A 19,355-nucleotide genomic window follows, 5' to 3' on the forward strand; every position below is an offset into this window, starting at 1 on the left:
ATATAGCATATAGACAGGAGGTGTCTTCATGGAATGTCACAAGGAAGAAAATCAGGAGAAAAAAGTAAACTATAAAAGTCAGTGATTGGTTTAGATAATTCTCTTTATTTGTATGGTATACAATATGTACACAGCATTTCACCTGCTGAAATGAACTGTAATATAGTCTGCCACAACAGACCGGGCATTTAGCTGTATGAAGACTAGGAGGAAAGCAGAAATGGACAAGGACGGAAATATGGCAGATATCAAAGAATATCATATTTACACAGCACTATAAAGCAGTTTACAATAGTCTTATATTACTCCTATCACAGCTCTTGGTCTACAAGAGGATTATTTTATGACACAACATAAAATGTACTACTATCAATGTGAATATACTTAAAATTCCTCTCTGTGGCAATTTTTTTTTACCTATTCACGTGTTTATGAATATTCCTTGTACAGTAACTTTCCCAGCATTTCACTTGCTAGAGCTGCAGTTTGTATTCCAGAGCTGTTCATCCTTCCTTCTTTTTACTACTCCATGATTATCCATCCGATCCACATCTAGGCAATCACCACGTCTCCTCCCTCATTCTCTCTGCTTGTACAGTATGTTAATCTTGTCCATGATATTCTCGATGTCACACTCAATTTTTAGACAGTGGGAATAGGAAGGTACTTCTATATTAGTTGGGTCACCAACATGAATGCTCACAAGCATCCATAGGGCTGTCAATCTAAACTTCTCTTCTTAAGGTTTGCATTCATTTTAATAGAAGGAGTAGTAACACAGAAACTAGCTACCGCAATTTGGCAAGAATTGTGTATTAACAGTTTACCCTGAGGCACAGCTCTATTAAAAAAAATATGAAGAACTGTCAAAAAAATATTAATAATAAAATAAATAAATCCATTGTTTTTAGTTTGTATTTGACCATGGCATCCATGAGAAGAAAACATCAATGTGCCTCCATGTAAGGTTCAAAGCACCCAGAGGTTCGCTATGGGCCATTACATTTCATAGGCACTAGAGATAAGTGAATTGATTGGAACAAATCGATCCATCTCATCAGCAAGAGTTCTTCCGCTGTGAGGGGTTGTCCCCTCAGGTGAAGTAGTGTCCACCTGCCTCTTAATTGACAGGGCAGAACATCTTGCCAGTCTTGCACTGCTTCTCTGAGTAATGGTGCAGTCATGGATGCTCTGCTTCCGCTAATGGAACATCGACTGTTCATGTGCCGATACCTGAAAGTGTATCGGTGCCTGTGCAGTCGCTGTTCCAGTAGCACCTCTGTACTTGCACCACAACTCGGAGCAGCAGCGCAGGCATGGGGTTGACAAGATGTCCTTCCCTTTCAATCAAGAGGCAGGTGGGTGCTTCTTCACCCGCAGGGAGGACAACTCCTCACAGGTAAAGAACTCTTGTTGATGAGATGAATCGATTGATTAGAATTGATTTGCTCATCTCTAATTTGCACCATATTCAGTATCCTTATCATATGGATCCCAATATGCCTGTGTGCACAGAGATGCTTTAAAAGCACACCTAGTCCCTACATCATCCTATCATGTGCACCGTAGTATGGTTCTCTGTACGGCACTGTATAATGGTGTTTGATAAAGGATACCTCCATAAAATGGTGTTCAATGGCGTGTGTCATGACTGTTGGGATCCTGTTGGAATCGTACACAAGTGAGCAGAAAACTCTCTATAAGAAATTGGGAGTCATACAGGGGATAAGTAGGGTGTGTAGTAGTCCCCTTGTCACACACTCACATGCTCTGGCCATGAACAAGTTCTGTGATGGACCAAAACACTAGTGTTGCCCTCATGTGTGTTTGCTGGAGATACTAATAAATTTAGTATGCATTGATCCAAGAACATTTTGGGTCCTGTGGTTTACTTCATGTATTTTCATAGAAATCTATGGATGCTGTACTCAGATTTTGTATGGAGCACTAATATGCTCATGTGCATGAGGCACAGTAATCACTGGATAGTCTGTAACTTCTTCTCCTTTTGCAACCACAAATTTGGAAAGATCTCAAACGAGGTTACAAGGGAAAGCGAGGTCAAGAAGTGGGAATAGAAGTGAGCCGCTAGTGGATGATGGGAGTTATTGAAAAACATGTCCATATGACTTTTTGGAAAGAAATACAAGGAGACAAGGTCTATTTAATAGTGCACCATTAGTACTTGGGTTCATATTACCACCACACACTATAGGGCTTTGCACTGTGGACCTTCAGGGATGGGACACTGGGCTATTTCTAACCTGGGCATAAACTATATGTACCATTAGCTTTGTTTTGAATAAGGAATTAGATAGTCCATGACCTGAATAAGCGTTGAGGGAAAAATAGGAAAAAGTTGCGGACCGCCATGACGATGAGTAGATACAACGACCAAAATCATGAAAATACCTGACTCAATCAGAAGAGAGGCCTTTTAGGAGAAACACCATTAATATAATCATCAGGACTGAAAACCGAATCAAATACACAATAATAATGACAACATACCATAACTATAATGGATAGAGCTGGAGATTATGGCTCAGTCTCCATACCTGAATTTTCTCACAATAATATTGCTCCTACTAAAGTTATACAACAGCAACACATATGCTCTAAATGGTATGGCTAATAACTCGCACAGAGGTAAGAAGCTTCTCTTTTTTTTAATATTCTGATTAGGTTGTCTTGTATTCCTTGTAGCATTAGGTGCACGATCACATTTGACTATTGATTTTAGAACGCTTAGTCGGAGAACAGACTGGCGAAGGACTTCCTCAGATTCCGGATAGTATCTGCTTTAGCTTCATCATCGTTATTGGATGAGCGGAAGAATGACGACTGGCTGAAGTTGAAAGCGTTGGTCAGAGACTGGGACTTGCTAATTAAAGAAAAAATAGAAATACATTTACCACAGGTAAAAATAATATGGAAAAAGCCGGATACATCTGCCTTTGTAAGATGCGCAGAGCATGAGAACGAGCATATGCAAGCATGGAGGCCGCTTTGTTGGTAGATATATCGTAGCGTAGCATGCATACTTACCAATATTGCCAATATTGCAGTTGGTAAATTTAGGGCATGTATTCCCTGCCAACAAGAATGCCCCACAACTCCCACTTATGGGCAGGACTACCAAAAGCCCCACATATTTCCGCCCAGGACAGCCTGAATTTGTCAGGACTGTCTTTGAAAATTGGGGACAGTACCTGCAACTTTGGGAATGTTGGTAACGATGTAGAATGGGACCATGATGTACAGTTGTTGGTTGTTTTTTTATGAAAACAGATTGGAAATGCTGGCTAGAACAACCACACAGATTTCAGCTAATTTCAAAGCAGGGCTTAAAATGAAAGCAGTGATCCGAGTGGTAAGAGTAAGTCCCACCTCAAGTTGTAGTCGGCGGTCTGCTCCTGCCCACCTTCTAATCCAGTAGGACAGCTCCGCCAAATGTAAACAGAGACTGTGGGGGCTATAGAATGATACTGCCTTCCAATTAATATTACCATTTGTGGTGGCTACAAGCCTTACGTGTCAGGCCATTGGTGACAGGGACAAGTGATGCATCCTGTGCAGTCACAAACGTTGCACTACCCTACAGCTGTCCCTGGTTCCCAAACAAGGACTACAGCTACCAGCATCAAGCACCTCGGAAGCAGCATAGAAGCAATTACATAATTTAAGTATATCATACGTTGGCATAGAGGCTGATGGATTATTGTCTATCTGACTTAAAATGCTGCTGAGTATTACAGTCCCCCTAAAGTTGCTTTTCAGGCGAATAAATTCCAGAATTTACTTCTAATTAAAGAAAATGGGTTGTCATTGATTTTAATAGAGGCTGACAGTCCTTGAGACCCTACAGTCATGGTTGACATTACTCCCAGCTATGACTAAAGCCTTACGTACATGGCTGTAAGATGGATCCTTGTTCAGATTGTACAGTATTGTAACCATAGTGTGTATGGGACCAGGCCGTACCTATGTGTGCCTCCAATTTTTCTGTATGTGAATACAATGCCACATAGAGATTCTATTTGGTGGCACATAGAGTGCATACACGTCTGGACCCATAGGGACTCCATCTGCTGCTGTATAGGGTCCTGAGATGTGGCTCTGCTGTGTGCATGGGTCCTAATAGAGGGGTATGCCTTAGGACTCATGCACACAAACGTATTTTTTGTCTGCATCTAATTAGCATTTTTTTGTGCATCGGATGCAGACCCATTCACTCCAATGGGGCCACAAAGAACGTGGACATCCATATGTCCGTTGCATGGCATCCGCAAAAATATAGAACATGTCCTATTCTTGTCCGGATTAAGGACAATGATAGGACTGTCCTATTATGAGCCGGACTTTCGGTTCCTCAAAATGTGGAATGCATGCAGTCGGTATCCGTGTTTTGCGGATCCGCAATTTGTGGACCGCAAAACAGGCAACTGTCGTGTGAATGAGAACTTAAATTGAACCTGTCTCCTGACATCTCTTTTTTAATAACTACTTGCTAACAGTCTGCAACGCCAGTCCAGATGGGTCTTACCACCTGGGGTGGGGGTGGGGGGGTTCCTGCACAGTCTGACACTGGCACCAATGATTGGCAGTGTCAAACTGATCAGGGACACAACCCCAGCTGGTAACACCCACCTGGACTTTCACTGCAATCTGCTATCAATTAATTCATAACTTCTAGCAGGAATAATAAAGGAATGGTACAAGAATAAATACTCCAGAATTGTTATTACATGGGGGATGCAAGTGGCTGCTTAAACAGACATGTCCAGAGAGGGGACAGATCCTCTTTAAAATGGAAAATTAAAAAACCTGTCTAAGGCCTCCTGAACACGACCGTATGGCTTTTTCAGCGTTTTGCGGTCCGTTTTTCACGGATCCGTTGTTCCGTTTTTTGTTTCCGTTGTGTTTCCGTTTCTGTTCCGTTTTTCCGTATGGCATATACAGTATACAGTAATTACATAGATAAAATTGGGCTGGGCATAACATTTTCAATAGATGGTTCCGCAAAAAACGGAACGGAAACGGAAGACATACGGATGCATTTCCGTATGTGTTCCGTTTTTTTGCGGACCCATTGACTTGAATGGAGCCACAGAACGTGATTTGCGGGCAATAATAGGACATGTTCTATCTTTAAACGGAACGGAAAAACGGAAATACGGAAACAGAATGCATACGGAGTACATTCAGTTTTTTTGCGGAACCATTGAAAAGAATGGCTCCGTATACGGAACGGCCAGTAAACGGGGAAAAAAACGGTCGTGTGCAGAAGGCCTAAGGCTACATTTACATATCAGTGAATACTAACCGTGTGACGGTCATTTTCAGAACCATTGCAGTCAATGGGGATATTCACATGGCCGTTTTTTAACAGGCAGTGAATAGTGGAGTAAAAATTAAGAACATATCCAATTTTTGCCAGTTTTCACAGCCAGAGGGACTCCAATGAGATCAATGGGGCTGTTTTTAATGACCACTTTAATGACAGTAGAGCACCCGTCTAACACCTGTTAAAATGGGTGCACTAGTGAAAAAATGTTAGGAGTTGCAATAAAAACAATTACTCACTTCATCCTCTTGCTTACGCACAGACAGTCACTCCTCTCTTGATACAGAAGGACCTGAGCTCCCAGCGCAGGTTCTTCTGTATCAAGAGAGTGGGGCGACTGTCTCTTTTTTTTTGGCATTAAAAAATGCTGCATATTATTACTGCTGTGGGCCACTATAGGGAACAGTATTACTGTTGGGGCCATTATGGGGGGGGGGGCATTATTACTGGGGGGGGGCATTATTACTGCTGGGGGCCACTATGGGGGGCATCATTACTGCTGGGGGCCACTCTGGGGGACATTATTACAGGTGGGGGCCATTATGGGGGACAGGATTACTGCTGGGGGCCACTCTGAGGGGCATTATGACTCATGGGGGCCACTCTGTAGGAAATTATTACTGCTGAGGGCCACTATGAGGGACATTATTACTGCTGGGGGCCACTCTGGGGGACATTATTACTGCTGGGGGCAGGGGCAGACTCGGATTTTAAAGTGGCCCTGGAAAGAATACTAAAAGTGGCCCCGTTTTGTAGTCAGGTCCAAATTGATGGAAGGCAGGGCCAGCAATACCATATTGTGGCCCATTATACCATCCCAACAGAGCCAAATACCACAGTCCATCACAAAATACTGCCAGCAGCACAGAATACATCCCCACAAACTTCCCCTGGACGGCCATGAAGAGGGCTCAGGCGGCCACTTGGGTATTGGCCCCCCCGGAAACTTTCCTGTAAGGTCTATGGCGAATCTGTCCCTGGCTGGGGGCCACTTTATTACTTTATCACATTATTACTCATGGGGGCCACTCTGTTGGAAATTATTAATGCTAGGGGCTACTATGGGGACACTATTACTGATGGGGGCCACTATGGGGACATTATTACTGCTGGGGGCCACTATGGGGACATTATAACTGCTGGGGGCCACTATGGGGACATTATTACTGCTGGGGGTCACTCTGGGGGACATTATTACACGTGGTGGCCATTATAGGGTCATTATTACTGCTGGGGGCCACTATAGGGGACATTATTATTGCTGGGGGCTACTATGGGGGACATTATTACGGTTGGGGACCACTATGGGGTTTAAATAAAAGAAGCCAATGAAAATTATCCATTTTGAAAGCTGTTAAAAATTAATGCAAAACAGCAAGGCGGCCAGAAAATAGATGCAATTTTTCATGGCCATTTTTTTCACCGTCATGTGAATGTAGCCTTAGACAATACTAATGCTAATAATAATGAATTATATAAAAGTGCAATACTATTATACTGTGATTGTCTGAAATCATGAAAACAGGAAAAAGATGCACTGTAATTAGTGATGATTTCTTCTTTACACCAGGTAGCTGGTTGGAGAAAGATCATCTCAGTTCTTCTCAGTCAGGAGAGATACAGTGACTAATCACACAAGGATTTCCTCCTTTCTTATAACCACACGGCACCAACGTGACAGGATGTGCTTCTAATAATACAAGCCCTGAATGCTGATTGCAAAATGCGGAAAGATCTCTCTGTACTATTACATAATGGGCTATCAGGTGTAAGATGACTTCTAATTAAGGAAAATGATGAAGTATCTGATGCTGAATATGCAGACTGGTGCATAGGTGAAAGCAATGGTCTGCGTTCAGGACTCATCATCATTTGACTACAGTTTTCACTGATAAAATAGTATTGTCTGGTTCGGACAGCAGGACATGTCTTATTTCATGAGCTGTGCTGTTCCTCTGTTTTCCCTCCTGGAAATGTAAGAGTAAATTGACAACTGGGTGTTACCATCGCCCCTTGTCAATGGGCATGTCTCCATTCAGCTTGACAGAAACAGTCGAATGAACATGGAAGGTTATTTAAAGGGAAAATTCCTATCTGTGACATTTATGGTATGTCCACAGGATGAGTCATAAATGTCCGCTAGGTGTGGGCTCACCTCTGGGACCTGCTCCAAATTCAAGAAATCGGGCCCCGGCCTGGAATGGAGAGGTTGAACGGCTCTCTCCACGCACTTTAATACTATTTCTGAAAATAGCTGAGAGTACTGTTCTAAATGTCCCAAATGGGAATACCCCTTCAAGACATCTCCATTCAACTCTATGGAAACCAGCAGTGCATGCTTGTCCTGCTCTCCAGTTGATATCATGGACAATCCCTTTAATGGAATTTCCCCTAAAGTCACATATTCATTGGTTGCTTATGATACATATCAGTTAAAAAAGGTTATATTATTGGTATATTAACTTGTACTGTAGCTGTACTTTTTGAACATTTTTCATAACTCTCGGAGAAGGTTGATTGAGAGATCTTCATCGTTGAGGGCTCTACTCAATGCTGGTTTCTGGGCTGCATAATAATTGTGGACACAACTTATGATCTATTCACTATGGTCTTACTTCAGCTGTGGATGAGGTTGGGTTTTTTGAGATGGCTCCGTCTGACGTCTAGGCAGTGACTCCACTTGGCTGACAGGAGATAATGTCTGTCCTTCAGAAGATGGTGGCTGACCTGCAGTGGTTGATGGCCCTGGTGTTTCGTTCTGTGGAAGTGGATGTTCACCGGGATGCTTTGGCTTGTCCATAGGCTGTGGAGGCTGATGGCTATCAGAGTGTAATCCCTGGGGTTGTACTGCGCCCCCTAGGTTTAGTACAAGAAAAACTTCACATTGTTAAAGCATTAATGGGATGTACAAGAAATCTAACCTCACCCAGTATCTTTACGGTGCACACCTAGCAATGGCAAATATCCTGAGCAACCGATATGAATGCTAAAGTGATGCAATCTTTATGGAATATGTCAGCAAATAAGTCTTTTTTATTGTACGTTACTGCCCAGTATAACAGTCTATGATATGGTATTGTCCCTGGCATCGAACCATATAGTAAATGATTTCACCAACCACTGACCTCATAACATACATAGTAAAAGATGTCTTATAGCTTCTCAAAATCAAAGATACAATATGTAATATCTAAAGATAATAGATCATTTGATATGGCTCAGGGCAATGGTTATTGCCTGGGTACAAATATAGTGCCCTATGTTGTAAAGCACAGTAAAAAACCTAGATTAAATTACCCATGATGACAGAGGTTATAGTCCAAGTAAAGTAGTGAAATGACAATAAGCATGATATGATTACACCCACTGACAAAACAATCGTTTTCTTATTTATTTTTTTGGAACATGCTGCTGTATACTAAATACTCTTAAAGTGAACCTGTCACCCCAAAATTCAGTGCAATCTGCAGGCAGCATGTTATAGAGCAGGAGGAGCTGAGCAGATTGAGGTATAGTTTTGTATGAAAAGATTCAATATAACTTGTGATTTATACATTTATATCTGTGCTCTGACTTCAGTTGTACACGGGGAGGTGTTTATCAGTGCTTGATAGCATTCTCTGTGCAAGTGTGTATACAGAGATAGCTGTCAGTCACTGATCGCTGTACACGGGGGAGGTGTTATCAGTGATTGATAGCATTCTCTGTGTAAGTGTGTATACAGAGATAGCTGTCAGTCACTGATCGCTGTACACGGGGGAGGTGTTATCAGTTATTGAAATTTTCCCACAAAACCATACAACAATCTGCTCTATAACAGCTCCTCCTGCTCTATAACATGCTGCCTGCAGACTGCACTGCATTTTGTGGTGACCGGTTCTCTTTGAAGTGGATGTCCACCATTGATTATTTGTAAATTAATACAGAATGTATCAGAGGAGTCAATCACATTTATTATTGTTCATCTATAATCTCCTACATTGATAAAACCCTTTTGGAGGTTGTACAGAATATCCCCCAGCTATAATCTATGAACTCGGCTGTGGCTTTTTGACATACAGAATGACCATATAACAACTTGTATTCCCTTTTCCTTTTGGAGAGGCTCGTTTGCGTGTTCTGTACTTCAGGGAGAATTGCCAAACCAATCCCCTACAGTTCTGTACACGTAAGGACACCTGTGGTTCACAGGCTTTCTTGTAAAAAGTCGGGCCTCTATTCCAGAGAAATGCTTTTTTATTTTTATGCAAATAAGGCTACCTTCACAATAGCGTTTTTGCTGGCTCTGGCAGGGTTCAGCAAAAACACTTCTGTTACTGACAATACAACCGTCTGCATCCGTTATCAACGGATCTGGTTGTATTATCTTTAACATAGCCAAGATGGATCCGTCATGAACTCCATTGAAAGTCAATGGAGGACGGATCCGTTTTCTATCGTTTCAGAGAAAACGGATCCGTCATGACCCACTATGCAAGTCAATGGGGACGGATCAGTTTTCTCTGACACAATAGAAAACGGATCCATCCCACATTGACTTTCAATGGAGTGCATGGCGGATCCGTCTTGGCTATGCTAAAGATAATACAACCGGATCCGTTGATAATGGATGCAGAAGGTTGTATTGTCAGTAACAGAAGCGTTTTTGCTGAACCCTGCCGGAGCCCGCAAAAGCGCTATTGTGAAGGTAGCCTTATTTGCATAAAAATAAAAAAGCATTTCTCTGGAATAGAGGCCCGACTTTTTACAAGAAAGCCTGTGAACCACAGGTGTCCTTATGTGTACAGAACTGTAGGGGATTGGTTTGGCAATTCTCCCTGAAGTACAGAACACGCAAACGAGCCTCTCCAAATCCCGTATCCCAGGACGGAATGCAAACCGCAGCATGCTACGGTTTGCTCTCCGGCATGAGAACGGAACGCTCAACAAGCATTTCGTTCTGTTCAGTTACATTTTGTCCCCATTGACAACCCAGCACTTCTCACTCTTGTTTGATTGAAAGTCCATTAGATTTGAGAGACGGTAACGATAATGCAGAGAAATCAAGGTGCACTGAGTGATCCTGCCCCAGGTGCACCGAAAAAATCTTATTTGTATATAAATATAGAAAAGCATTTCTCAGGATGACTTGAAAAGATAATGTTTTGGGGCACCACGATAGCACGCTTTGAAACTGATTTTAGAGGTGACATTCTTCATTTAAAAGCTTCTTCACATTGAACCTGCAGTGTCCTGGCACATATGTTAAATGGAACCATAAAATGGACCCAACTCTTGGCATACCCTTAGGTACCGAAGTAAAAAAAATGTTTTGTTCTTGTCGCCTCTTAATGGAGTAGCACAGTAAAAAAAAAAAACACACCAAAAACAACGTACAACGCTGAAGAGAGAACACTGTTCTGGCCTCTGTAGGTATAACAGAAGCCTATGGGTACATGTAACGGACCTGCTGGGAGCGTTTCCTGGTTATACGGTAAAAAGACACTGCAGACGCAGTGCGAAGACAGTTACTCCCATATATAAAGCTTATGTTAACCTGGATGTGAGCACATCCTGCAAATTTTCTCTTTAAATTTTACCTGGCATGGCATGAACATAGGACAAAGTGGCCATAGGGGCAAAATTTTCCCTAGGCTACCCCATACTGTACATCCAAAATACGTTACAATATTTATGCCGCTTGTAATGTGTGCCAATATGACTGCAGGATAATTAGTGGTGTATGATAGGACTTCCAACCTGGGACATAACTATACTGGTGCTGAGGTTATGATTGCACAAAGATCCTGGGGAGGGGGGAAGGGTTTGTCTTGCCAATTTTTGTAAAAAAAAAAAGGCAGACTCCCCTCACTGATCCCCTGTTTCTCCTGTTCTTCCCGAGTCCCCATGGGGCCCTTCATCACAATCATTGGATAAGGTAGGTCACCACTGTGCATCAAGAGGGAGCAAAAAGCAGGGACTCGAGGGGACCAAGCTAGCACTGGAAGAGTAAAGGAGGGGGATCGGTAAGGTCAGGACTCCCGTGCTCACGCACATAATGGAGAGAACTTAAAGAGGAGTCCTCCCAAAATATTTTACTGTGGGTTTTTTGGAGCACAGCATCAGAATGCAATGAGTATGAAGATAAAAATTACATAACTGGACTCAGCATCGCTTACACTGGAGGTCCCCAACCTTTTGTATGTTGTGAGCCACATACAACTTTCAGTGATGGTTGGGAGCAACAGACAATTCAAAGTAGAAGAGAGAAATTTTGAATGTGGAGAAACAAAAAAAACATGAAATTGCAAACGTTTGCTGATATATATTTCAGTGTGAAGTATTACACCATCCAAATTGGCACTTTTTGGTGGTAAATCTAGGATAGGTCTGCAATAATGTCAATTGCCAGTACATATGGTCATAACTCAGGACTGCCATGGCGAGCCACACAGCAGGGGGTCGCAAGCCACACATGGCTCCGGCGCCACTGGTTAGGGACCACTGACTGACTCAAGTTTCGGGGGTTTTCTGGAGCTGACAAATTCTCTTTAATATCAAGCAGAAAACATATATAAAGGTCAAATTCTGTTCATAATTCCTAATTTTAGCAGGTCCACAATCGTATAAATTGAGCCTAAGTGAGCTGTGGTTAGATACAACAGAGTCTAGTATCACTCATGATGTATGATTCAAATCGTTAACCACATTACTTTTATACCGCGACCCAGGCTGACACTTCGAATTTGAAGGCATATATTTAGTACAGAATTGTGAAATGCGTTAGTGAGCTGATCAGCAGATCTGGGAGAAGGCAATACGTGAAGCTCTTCTGCTTCCTTAAGTTTAGCAGAACATTGTGGCCAATATCAAGTGTGAGCAAGCTGCTGCTGCTGATTCTGCTATTAAAAAAAACTAGTTTCCCTTGCACCGGTATAATCCAGAAATGACAGTGTGACTGACAGGGTCGAAGGATGCCATTAGCTTCGTCTTCAGGACTATTAGTAAAGCATCTCAGGAATTTTACCAACAATTTAGAGCACAGCAAATCTCAGCACACATTATTAAAACACCTTAACACACAAATTGCTATATTGTAACCAAAATTTACTTACCGTACATATACCGGTAACTTACCTAGTTCAGACTGGTCTTATATATAATGTATTACAAAACATTTTTATACTGTAATATCTTAGCTAACCAGGACAGCAGCCAAATAAGTGAAACTGTGCTTTCAAAACCAGAAACATGTTAAGGCTGCCACATGGCACCAGCTTAGTAATTGGCATATTCACTACATACTAATGATTGAATTGGCACTGGTGTCCACGATGACATCACATACAGTTCTTCAATCATCAGTACCAGTAGCATTGTATGAGCCAGTCATGGAGTCCATGTGGAATAGTGGTTGTTGTCCATGCAGCAATGCTAGCTCTCCAGATAATATGGACAGCTAGTGGTACTAACATAACAGCCTGACCATAAATTCCCTGTCTTTGGTCCTGGTTCTTCTCTTTCATAGTTATAGTGATGCATGTACAGTATGTGCCCTGTCCAAATTCCCCTTGCATATTGGAACACTTAATTGTTTATGATATCCCGTAGACATAGTGCATCAGAAAGGGATTTTCTGGTAAGCAGGAACATTGAGGAAAACGATGTGATGCATAGGTGAGGTGGAAAATCTGACAAAGTCTTTGTCTGACTCATTGAAGAACTACAGGAGTTTTCTGGCACAAAGTTTGGAGAGTAGGAGAAGTGGACTAGCATACACCATAGAATGAAAGAGACCAGTCTGGAACAAAGACGACCCAGGGAAGGAGTTGTCCAGGTAAATACATAAGCGAGGGAGTAAGTGATTTGGCACATACAAAACTGTAGTGTAGTATGAAGAAAATCTTGTGAAGGAGTTGTTTGACACATACTGGTGAAAAGGGGGAGCAGTCTGACACATACTGGTGAAAAGGAGGAGTGGTCTGACACATACTGGTGAAAAGGAGGAGTGGTCTGACACATACTGGTGAAAAGGAGGAGTCGTCTGACACATACTGGTGAAAAGAAGGAGTGGTCTGATGCATACTGGTGAAAAGAGGAGTGGTCTGACACATATGGTACTCGTGAAAAGGAAGGAGTGTTCTGACTCATACTGGTGAAAAGGAGGAGTGGTCTGACACATGGTACTCGTGAAAATGAAGTAGTGTTCTGACACATAGTAGTAAAAAAGGAGGCCTGTTGACACAAACTAGTGAAAAGAGGAGTGGTCTGACATACTGATAAAAGGGAGAAGTGGCCTGACACATATAGTACTTGTGAAAAGGAAGTAGAGTTTTGAGACATACTGGGAAAAAATTGGTCTGACACATGCTGGTGAAAAGAAGGAGTGGTCTAACAGATACTGGTGAAAAGGAGGCGTGGTCTGATAGTGAAAAGAAAGGGGTTGTGTTGCAGATACTTGAGAAAAGGAAAGTTAGAGAATGAGTGGAATAGTACACAGAAGAGCTGAGGAGAGTGCGGCACAGACAATAGAAGTCACTATGGCTATCACACGAAAACGTGTTCACATTAGGGTCCAAACAACTTTTACATGCAGACTATAAGGAATTATTGATAGTCATAAATGTAACTTAGGAAATAAGAGATTGTCAGAAATACGGGCACCGACACAAAAACTATTGTACAAGGTATTATAGCATTAAATAGCACTGATTTGCATCTGTCACAGGCAGCAGCTGAATAAGTGCTACTGCCTATTCTATGTGAAATACTGTTTTAGACATCATCTGGCCTTAGGCCAATTCCACAATTTGACAGTAGAAAATGCTATTTCTAAACTGAAAATAAAACACAATAGACGTTAAACTCAACAAAAGGGAATCAATGACTGAATGTCAGCTATTTAGTGAAACCCTAGATCCTAGAAAATAAGACAAATTTAGAGCAAACCTTTACAAACTTAATGCTAAATGAAGCCATAAGCCCAGAATTTTCTAGAACTTCATGCAAATGACTATGCACACATGGTCACCTCTCCACTAATACTAATGCAAGTTACCTCACTTCAGTGATGATTTCCATGGAATAATTACCATAAGTATGCAGCTTCCTCTCCAAAAACATCTATGAATGTGTATGGAAAGTGACTTTAATAACTTTTTTTTATATATTTTATTAAGGAAATTATGTAATTTTATAAAAAAAATAAAAAAAAAGCCTATAAAAGGTCCCTCTGAGCATGCGGCCCCTGCGGTAGTTTTCTGCATCCTGCAATACCTCGGGTGGTGTATTTTGGATTGTCAGTGCGCTATTAACTAATGGACGCTAATGAGCGCTCATTAGTACAGGAGAGGCAGGCGAGGAAGTGGTGAGTACGGCATCACTAATGCTGCGCTGGCAATACTCACCACTCCTTGGTCCTTCCTGTTCTCAAAGCATACGTTCTCAGGACGTGGTGCACATAGATACACACTATGACCTGATGCTGTGGGACATCAGGATGCAGTAAAGCTGAAGCCTGGACACAGTGCTGCGCTACATGAAGAGCCACAGTGGTGGTGGCACTCGGAGAAGTAAGACGATGTGCCCAGACGAAGGTTCGCCTAAACGCGCGTCAGGGTTGGCCCATCCCGGAGGAGGCACGCTATGGGTAATTGATTCTGTCCATTACATATTTATATTATTATTTCTCGCACTTTAACTTGGATTTCGTTGGATTAATATGAATTGTTACCATTGTGCCCCCTTTTGGTTGATGCCGCCATTTCTCTGCACTTGTTTTTAATATTGAACTTTCCTATGAATTGAGCAAAAAAATGTACTATTGACTTCATGCAGTCTGGTTGTCTTCTATAGGTATTTATATTGTTGTCTTTTGCCATAGGCATGTACTTACATAGCAATATTTGGTAGTTATTTAATGTGAGATATTTCTCAAATTGTAATATTAAAGGAAACCTGTCATCACTTTCTAAACCTATCTATCCACTCACTTTTCTATAAATACTTATTAATACATTAATAATGATTTAAAATCAATTCTGAACGAACTATCAGTTCAGAGAAAAACCTAAAATAAATGTTCCCGCCACATATGTAAATGCCACTTAGATGAGTCCTGTCTCCTCCATGCTTCAGTCTCGCAGCTGCGCAGTATACATTATATGATCAGTATCAGTGTTGATCGTGAATATTTTAATCACCAATTTTTATTGCGAATATTGGCACTTCAAGAATTCGCGAAGATCTAGAATATAATAATAATAATATTCTAGATTTTTTTTCACCAGTGAGTGAGGTGACTGGTTCTGCACATGCGCGGAATTTGGGACGTGAGTTCGGGGGGAGGGTAGGATCTTTAGATTCTGTCACTCTTATAACGGGAGGTGGGGTTAGGAATGGGAAGTGATGAGGTAAGCATTTCATTTACATAACTTGAAAAAATCGAAAGTAGACTGTAAAAGAAGTACTCAGAGGTGTTTTAAAAAAAAACCCTAGGATGATTAGCGTGGGGGAGAAATATCTCAGGATGCCGATGATTCTTATGGTTAAAATCCGGTGACAGGTTCCCTTTAAGGGCTGAGCCCCCTTTTTTTTTGGTATGTATGCTAAAGACAGCTAACTGTAAAATGCAGAGGCAGACGTCTCAGCCTGCCTCTTCTCTCTCTGCCCCAGCATCTGCCTTTTTTTTTTTTTTTTTTACTAAGGTCTATTTCACACCATGTTTTTTATTTTCCGTTAAACATATCCATTTCAATCAGAAACCCTTCGAAATGGATGCATTTAAAAGATACAGGCTTCTACAGAAAAACATATGCCAAAAGTAAAATAATTATATCCATCCAGCAAAAATCGAAAATAAAATAAATAAATGTGGCACTTTCTAATGCAATCTAGCCAAATAAATCTATTAAAAGTAATAGGAGGATCTGTTAAACATATTGCATAGAAAAGAATACGCTTTTTTCCATCCCATTATTTTTTATTGCCTTCCACTGCCAAAAAAGGCTAAAAATTCAACCAGTCACAAGTTCTGCAATGCAAACTCCACCCTGTTTTCTATACTTGCCTTGTTTCCATATAAAAATGGAAAAAAAAGGATCTGTCATAAAAACTGACATCAGTTTGCATACGTTTTGCGAACAAATCTAGTTTCTCAAAAAAATCAACCTCTGCTTGAAATAAAAAATGTGTGAAAACACACTAGAAGTCTCTGACTAGTGTAGTGCCAGCACTGATCACTAGCAGCCCTGCTCCCTCGGCACTTCCATAATTTGTTAATAAGCACTTGGTAGATAGAGGGGAACTGGGATGCAGTAATCAGCACTTGCAGTTATTGTTATTGGCTCAATTGCCCATGGCTGTTAGGAAAACTGGGTAAACCGAAACCCTTCATTTATCTGGGTCAGGCATAATTATACAGTAATTGTTACACACAGGGACACAGGTAGAGGGCTGTAAAAAGCCAAAATCTTTTGCCTGCATTCCTATACACTTACTGTCAGTGCTGATCACTGCCAACCCCATTCCCTTTTCTCTTCCCATTGCTTAGTAACTAATCAGGGGTCGGGCAGGCAGATAGAAGAGAGTAGGACTGCCAGCGATCAGCACTGAAATAGAAACCAATCTATATAAAATAGGCAGCGAAACTAGTTAACAGTGAAACAATTATATATATGCAGGGAAACAGCAGCTGGGACAGGGAGAGGGGAGGCAGGCTGAGAAGCCTTTGCATCTTATAGTTAGCCATCTTCTGCGTACAGTACACATGAATACAGATTCTCCTTAGCAATGCTCAGTAAGACAGCAGTTTTTTTAACAAAATTATACAAAATCCACTAATAATGTATATTATATGAGCACTGTTCCTACATATTCTTTTTTGTTAAACTGAAATGACAGTTACACCATAGTCTTTAAATCAATGAAGAGGTGTCATAAAAGTGTGTTCACCCCTCAAGGAAAATTATGTAGCACTAGGTCCAGCTTACGATCAATATTGGTGGATGTCCAGCTACAAGGCTCCCACTGAAGTGGTTCAGTGCAGTTAAATCTTTATTGGTGTGTAAGTAATATAATCATGTAATTTTATAAGGTTAGAAAGACTTTTATTATATTTTCAATCCTGCTCAAAAGAGGAAAAGGATAGTGGAGAGAGAGATATAATGTAAGGACATAAAGGCGTGGAGAAAAGATAAAAGAATAGCCAAGGCCCTTAACCACAGAAGCATAAGTCAATGCTTGGTACATGGTAAACATGATCATATCACTTATATGAGATGGGACTGAAGCTACGTAAATTTAAAACATTTCTATCATACTTTTGTCAAAGGGTCGCAATGACCCTTTAAAGTACATCGTAACTTTCCTACTCTAACTTAAGTTCTCCCTGTAAACTATGGTTAATGTAGCAAATAAATAATATAATCTTTTATTTTCTAATGGACTGTACCTTTAGGAAACGTTTCATTCTTGTCCATTTTCACGTGCAAGTCTAAAGAAGGATGATGATACAAAAGTACAAGGAGGCTTGTAGGTAGACCCTTTCTGCTCTTCATATTTGACCCCTGAGTGAATAATACACGTTTGACCTCCAATAATAAATAACTTCATCAAGAGGAACTGAACACAACAGACATATACTTTGATATATAGTAAAACTGACCTTTGGGTGGCCATTAATTCTTGCATAGTATACGGACATTATTTCTATAAATGCCCGCCCTATTGTTACAGGATATTTCCAGAGATGTTCTCTCCCTCTATAGCCAACACAATATGACCTGACTCCTCATTATGGCAGCATGGTATAATACCTTGGTACAGTTTCAGTGCCATTTCATTGGGCTCCTCTGATATAGACAATATATACTGACTTTGTTGTATAAAATATTCAAGACTTACAATGACAGTCTATGAAATGAGTCTGAAGCATGCATGGAAGATGAGGAATACAATTGCCCATGTTCATTGTACATATCAAATGATCTACTATTGTACTGATTTCATTGAATGACAGGAACATTTTTACATTTAAGGTTTTAGAAAAAGTTGGAAAAATAATTCACCCCAAATATTCCCCTCAGAAAAGGCATACCATTTGCAATGTTTTTGCTAAGCATTGAGATGACCATGGACTGCACTGTTTATGGCAGAATCAGCAGGCAATGCAATGTCTATTTGGCACTGTCTGACCCCTTTGGATGTTGTTTTTTAGGGGCCACCACAAACATAAGACAAGTTGGCTTTTCTCTTTTCAGATATTTTGTTTCATCCTATTTCTACCAGTCTCTCCTCTTCATTTTGCAGATAAAACTTAGCTTCTTGGAAAAAATACAGGATTTTCGCAGTTGGCTAAAAAAAACTAATTAAACAAACGTCACTTGGGTAGCTGGAAATTTGACATTATATTGGCTAAATTCAATTCACTTTTAGGGGCTCACTGTTCCGATTTCAAGGTCATACCAAACAATGAACTTTGATGTCCTCATTAATATCATGCATGGCCCGGATGCATCCACCCACGTTTTTCTGCATAATATTCATGGCAGTAGTACCGTAGCTAGCTAGCTCTAGCCTAAATATGGGATATATTCATGTGCTAACATCAGTGGAACTAAAGGATTGTGTCAATAAAGACATCTTAGCCAGATGGAAACTCCGAGCCCCAACTGTTCTTGTCTGCCGCGCCAATAATATAAATTGCCTCAGCTCAAACTGGAAACATTTTTGAAATGTTTCAAAAACATTCATTATAAAATGTGACCCTTTTGGTTCAAAATAATTCGGAATGAAAACAATCAGATCTATTATTATGTCAATTTACTATCCAACTTTTACAGCGCAAGGGAATTGACTACTATGATAATTTGCAGATTTGTAGGGAATAAAATCCACACCAAGGGGAACATTTATTAAGACTGGCGTCTAAAACGGACATTAGCTGGTGGTCGATCCGCAAAAGTTATGAAGGCACAGGCCTCTCCATAACTTCGGCGCATCCAGCGCCAGTTATAAATGTAAGACAGCT

The 19,355-nt window shown here is 40.9% G+C and overlaps 1 protein-coding gene across 1 annotated transcript; it reads right to left on the reverse strand.

The window, feature by feature from the left end:
* Positions 1-2,748: 2,748 nt before the first annotated feature.
* Positions 2,749-8,147, reverse strand: LOC120979835 (synapsin-2-like). The gene is made up of 2 exons (XM_040408790.1): positions 7,963-8,147; positions 2,749-2,884 (listed from the first exon to the last, which is right to left on the reverse strand). The coding sequence occupies exons 1-2, from the start codon at positions 8,145-8,147 to the stop codon at positions 2,749-2,751; spliced, it is 321 nt and encodes a 106-aa protein (XP_040264724.1).
* Between the last annotated feature and the right edge of the window lie 11,208 nt (positions 8,148-19,355).

The sequence above is a fragment of the Bufo bufo genome, chromosome 9 (genome assembly GCF_905171765.1).
Source record: "Bufo bufo chromosome 9, aBufBuf1.1, whole genome shotgun sequence".
NCBI classification, from domain to species: domain Eukaryota; kingdom Metazoa; phylum Chordata; class Amphibia; order Anura; family Bufonidae; genus Bufo; species Bufo bufo.